The sequence below is a fragment of the Toxorhynchites rutilus genome, chromosome 2 (genome assembly GCF_029784135.1).
Source record: "Toxorhynchites rutilus septentrionalis strain SRP chromosome 2, ASM2978413v1, whole genome shotgun sequence".
Lineage (NCBI taxonomy): Eukaryota > Metazoa > Arthropoda > Insecta > Diptera > Culicidae > Toxorhynchites > Toxorhynchites rutilus.
The window spans coordinates 26,913,894-26,919,893 of record NC_073745.1 but is presented as its reverse complement, the minus strand read 5'-3'; the positions used below and the strand labels follow the sequence as shown (position 1 = coordinate 26,919,893).

The following is a 6,000-nucleotide window of genomic DNA, read 5'->3' as shown; positions in this document are numbered from 1 at the left end:
CGGGTTTGTTGACAATATGTACAAAAAATTTGTACATTCTACTAATTTTGCATTACCAAATGTATTTAGTAGTTTTCGACCGAGGATTTTTCTAAGGGTACCAGTTGCATCACATAGAACTTTATATTCGGCAATTGTATTCTCAGCATCACCCCATGGAACGTGACACATTTCATGGGAGGCGATCAACTTTCCCGGAATGACTGCGCCTTAGGCCAGGCTCAAATTGAGACGCGTATAGCGCGAGTAACTTGCCGCGATATAGCGCCTGTTTTTGTGGCTAATGAAAACAGATAGAACGACGCAAATTGGCCAGATGACGCGAGATTGTGGAGCGCTCGTGAGACACGACTCGTGTGACGCTGTGGCTGAACCACAGTTTCTCGTGCTGGTCGTACCGGTCGGGTGATTGTGTTAGTAAATAAATATATCGCGCAAATCTGTGTGAATCAGACATTGTTTGCGAGTGGCACGTTATTTACACCAAACTGCGACTGAATATGCGCTCCACCACGCTACGTTTGTGGCACGTATGAGTCGTGTTGGTAGTCTCGTGTTCGTTGATGAGCGCAATACGCTTCTCAATTTGCGCCTAGCCTTAATGGCGAGTACTCTTCCGGCTCGGCACGGTTTTTTCGAATAACGAATTTGGTGTTCTTCCATCCTCCGTTGAATTATTATATTGCATGTAATCTTAAACTGATTTCGCCAAACAAAAATCATATACCAAGTTATCTACATGCTACAACTTTGAGATCATTGCTGTCCGGCTTGAGTTGCAATCAGCTGCGTTTTTGTTTTCCTTCTTCGAGGAATTGAAACATAACCATAACAACGTTAGGAACTATTTAATAACAAATCCAAACACTACCGTTCCACCAACCTCAGACGTCTTCGCTAGATAGTGTCAATTACGAGCCACCTGTCAATTCCACCATCTTGCACGAAACAAAGTTCATGAGTTCCAAGACAGTGGAGCTCTCTCTGTGGACCATTCTGCCCGCAGTCATTCGCCGTCGTTCATTCGTGTTTGTTGTGCAATGCATGTTGTGAGTGATAATCTCGTGTTGATAGTTAATGCAAAATAAGTGAATGCAGAGATAACAGCAGTGCAGTGATTATCGAATTTCGGTGTGTTTGCTTTAGCATTTTTTTGCTCACGTTTACTTTACAACGCGTGACGTAGAGAACACTGCGAGAGATACCATCTGTGTCTGGAACCGTCCCGAATCTGCTGATAATGTCGAAGATCGACCATCGCGTAATTAAATTTCATCAATCCTTTTTGTATTGGTAGTGGTGGTGCCGTAGTCCGACTGTTTCATTACACTATATTCCCTTTGTTGTGGCATATGATATACGACGACATCAGGCGGATAAGCAGTGCCCAACATTGATTGATGTATGATAACGAAGAATAGCAACAAAGGCTAGTCTTAACTGAATCGGAAAGTGGAGGAGCCAAACACAATCACACTATTATTAGCGTAAATAGAGGCGCACACTACGTCTTGGATTTATGTAGTAGACGATGTGTATCACCAGGGAAGCGTAACACAGCTCTACAAACTCGGGTCAATTATCATCTACGGAACCAGCAGCAATCGCACTTTGATTGTCCGCTGTGAGAAGAGCTCCCGTTCACCATCGCAACATAGGCAACATAGGAGATGGTGTGGAATAATATTTGAGAAGTTGTCTACGCTTGCTTGTATCACTATTGCATAAAGTGTCACTGTCCTGCGGAGGAGTGTAACGGAGCCATACGGAGGGACGATGCATTTCTCAATTCCTGACACACAAGAGTTTAGTTCGGACAATACAGGATCATCATTCACGGTGAGTATGCGATATGCTGTTGATCAATACATTGAATGGAATTTGAAGAAGATGAACCAGTCATTTGCCGATCCTGGCTAATGCTCCGTCGATACGGTTCGAATGGATTAAATGGATTAAAAAAATGTAAGGGGTTGTATCTAGGACACGACCGCATATTTTCGACGTAGAACTACGCAATTATATTATGCAATCCACTTGTTTACTACTTCGAATATTATTTTATAATGCTTCGACATTTTTTTAATAGATTGTGTTCTTCGTTACAAATAAATTTGATGAACGTCCTTTTACGTTTGATATGATGCCTAGGACTACCAAAATATGCGAACGGAAGAATTGATGATTTTCCCAGGCTTCTCAGTTTAAAAGTAAGTTCTAGGGAAACACAACGACAAGCGAGTACAAAAGTACACAACACCAAAAAGTACCCCCGACTTGCATGTACCATAGAACCCCGATTATCCGCAAAATAGTCTGGCTAGCTCATCGCGAATAACGAAAATCGCGGATAACGCAATAAAGGACTAAAAATATGTTCCAAACACAAAAAGACGAGTGGGTAATGTCGGGGACATAACCGGAGTGACGTAGGACTATACAAAGGGGACAGCTTTTGCTAAATATATATTTTAAATATATTGTTTTATTTTCTTCTCCTTCTCCTTTCTTCTCTTCCCTACTTCTCCTTCTACCTACCTATCTAACTGAAAAATGGATTAGTTTACTGTTTACTCTTTATGAACATGTTGAAGGTTCTGAAAAGAACCTTTGATGTTGTGTTTTTGCGTTTTTTTTACAAACATTCTCAATTTTTTCTCACTATCTTATAGTTGCTTCTTGATATTTTTCTGAAGGCTTTGTATTTATTAAATTTTCAACGCCGGGCATCTTTTGGCGTATGCACATACCGTACAATCAAAAATATGGCTATGATAGGGAATACATAGTGGTCCTCAGCTCATTCACTATCATATATTTCACTATTGAGCACATTACCGTACCTTAAACTGTGGTTTCGGAAACGAATGAATTGTAAGATTTGTAGTCTCCGCAAACAATGTAAATAAAAACTTTACTTTACGATCTGTCGAGAAATAGATGAGCTATAAGCGTTCTGAAAAACCAACAGTGAATACAGGGACGGATGACCTTCGGATTAAAGTCCTTTAAAATAAGAACAGAGCAGCAGGAAATACATAGCTCATCATGTTGCTCCTTAGTTATGTTTCTATACAATGCAGATCTAACCTCAGTCAATGTTCAACATCAGTTATCAACCAAAGAAAGCAGTTCTTGCTTGCTATCGTGAATGCCATCCTGCATACAATGTGTTGTAATTTGTTCCCACTTTCAATTCGGGAACCATGCATGGGTTTGTGAAAACTGAATGATCTACTTAAAAGACCCCAACCACCAATAAGTTCAAAAACAAGCATAAACAAAATAAATCAGTTCATATTATATATCATATTATGTCACTTTAGAATGCATTGGTATTGTGAAAAACTTTTAATAACTCTTCTTTAAAAGGTTTAATGGCCCTGAAAAGCGCCGTGTTTTACGATGGCTGGTTTTGCCACCAAAGCAGTCTGTATAAACAAACTTTTTCCTTTTTCTACCTGCTGCCGTTTTGCGATTGCGTTTGCCACTCGCTGAAACTAGTTGTTGCCACCGAACCAAATGTGCTCTGTTCTGTAGGCGGGTTTTCCTATTGTCGTGAGCAGCTTTGCAAGCCAACTCGAGCACTCTGCCGGCCGAAATTCTATAACCGCTATTAGGTATACTGGTGCTCCGGAACCAATCCGTTGATGCGATGTGATGTGAAACGATGCCATACAACCACATTGATTTACGGTTTGAAAGAGAATGATATATTTTTTCAGCGGATCCGCGCGTTTTGTACTTTAGCGATACACGCTCACAGGATAGAGACAAATCGGCAGACTCAGCCAAAGGGGCGAGTCCAACGAGACGAACGAATGAGCGTTAAAAGGCAGTGATGGCAAAAAATTACATTCATTACGATTTGTTCGCTCGTTGGATTCACATGCAGGCTAAAAAGGGTCCTTTTCAGGATCACAAAATTATCTTTAATCTAAAAGTTTATTGTTTTGTTATCACTCGATATCCTCATCTTGTTCGGCTAAACCTTCCTGTTTAGCGATTGCATTTGCCACTCGCCGCTGGATTCACAGTTGGAAAATTTCTTCCCATCCAGCATGTTGTACTGTAAATTACATTTAATGCGATATGCCGAAGCACCACTCAGTGTCGCATTGGAGGCGATTTTAACCTGTAATTGAACATTTGCGATGACAGTGGTACAGCTTTCACAGTTGGAAAATTTCTTCCCATCCAGCTTTGGACATGTTGGGTCATAATTTGGACCCCGAACTCTATGTCTACAAAAATGACCAACTAAATATGTCGCATTACAGGTCCGTCCAATTAGCTAAATGTCGAACTAAATGTAAATTACTGTACTTTCAATCTGAAAGCAATTTAATTGGTGAAAATTGAATAATCGAGAAAGTCCCCAACCATCAATAAGCTCAGCACAACTGCCAAATTCTCATACTCATCATATCCTGGCAAACAAATTATGAAAAAATCATGTTTTATTATTATTTTGGATAATATTTTAAAATGAATTGAACTGTATTTCATAAACTCTTTTTTGAAAGGTTTAATGGCCCTGATAAGCGCCGTGTTTTATGGAATGGTTCCAATTTAGAAAACTTAGTACTCGTGGTTTTGAAAAAAACCATTTCGAACGCCCTCGATGCCGCCTTGTTCTGGATTTGCCACCAAAGCAGTTTATATAAAGAACAAACTTTTTCTTCTGCTACCTGCTGCCGTTTTGCGATTACGTTGGCCACTCGCCACTCGCTGCAACTGCCTGTTGTTGTCTTGGTGTCCACGGAACCGATTGTGGTCTGTTCTGAATGCGGGTTTTCTCATCGTCGCGAGACCAACACGGTTCGAGCGGGATTTTGCCTTTCCCTTCACTTTTCCTCCTTTGCCATGTCCAACCATGGCTGCTTGTGTTGGTTTGTTGATCTGATGTGATGCGAAACGACGTGGTGTACGGTTTGGATGAAAATGATCGTTACGGAAGGAAGGAAGGTCTTGTATTATAGAGACTTTAAACTTTTGCAGTTCATTCGTTTCTAGCCTTGAGAAAGGCCCTTTGAAAACTCTACTCTACTCTACTCCAGCGCTACCACCTCCACCCTTTTGCCTTGAGAAAGGCACTCGATCCCTCGCCGTCCAGCTCGTCCAGCAACGATGTTGTCCAGTCGGTGTCCACACAAAGAATGATCGTTACGGCAGCGAAGCGGGGATTTTTAAGCTGACTGGCTGGCTGGAGAATAACGCATGTGTGAGACTGCGACCAATGTTTCGTTCATATTTTTTCTTTTTCCTTTCCAATCGTGCTTCATTGTATTTCACTGCTGCTCTGGTTGCCCGTTTTGGTCGGTACGATTTGAGGAGCACAAAATGGACCAATCAAAAATGGGCACATAGTGCATTTGGACAATGCTTGATATTTCACAATTATTCAATTATTTATCTCGAGAAAAATGAAATGTTATTCGATATGATAGATATAGATATATTTCCTATCAATTGATGCAAAAACCTTTGCGATCTATTGAGAAATGCTCGAGTTATAAGCGTTCCAAATCTTGCATTTTTTCCTACTTGTTCAGTGCCTAGATTTTCATTTCACCCCCTATATCTTCCGGTTAGACGTAGTCCTACGTCAAAAAAAAAAGATATTTCAGCATGAAAACTATGTTTTGTCAATACTGGAACATCAATCTATCCATCTACGAAGTCGTGTACACGAGTAGTCAGATAACGTGAAAGCCATGATCAAAACAGAAGTACATGAAACTATCATTCACTGACAAATTCCGGGAATGTCTATTGATTTACTATGGAATTTTCTGCCGCGCATAATCCGCACCGTGGATCATCCGCTCGCGGATAATCGGGGTTCCACTGTATTTGCAAAGCGGATTCCCCCAGGCACATTAATTTGGAGGTCCGTGTTAGGGAAACACAGCTCAGTGGGAAAAAAATACTCCCGACTTGCATGTTTCGACAAAGCGGATTCCCCCAGGCACATTGATTTTGAAGTCCGTGTTAGGG

At 40.9% G+C, this 6,000-nt stretch overlaps 1 protein-coding gene across 1 annotated transcript in view; it reads left to right on the top strand.

Annotated features, from left to right (window-relative positions):
* The first annotated feature begins 1,011 nt into the window (after positions 1 to 1,011).
* LOC129765325 (sorting nexin-17) overlaps positions 1,012 to 6,000 on the top strand; it is a 47,896-nt gene continuing 42,907 nt past the window's right edge. Inside the window, exon 1 of the mRNA XM_055765502.1 lies at positions 1,012 to 1,839. Within this exon, the coding sequence (XP_055621477.1) occupies positions 1,777 to 1,839 (63 nt within the window). The 5' untranslated portion in view covers positions 1,012 to 1,776. The remainder of the gene's footprint in view (positions 1,840 to 6,000) is intronic.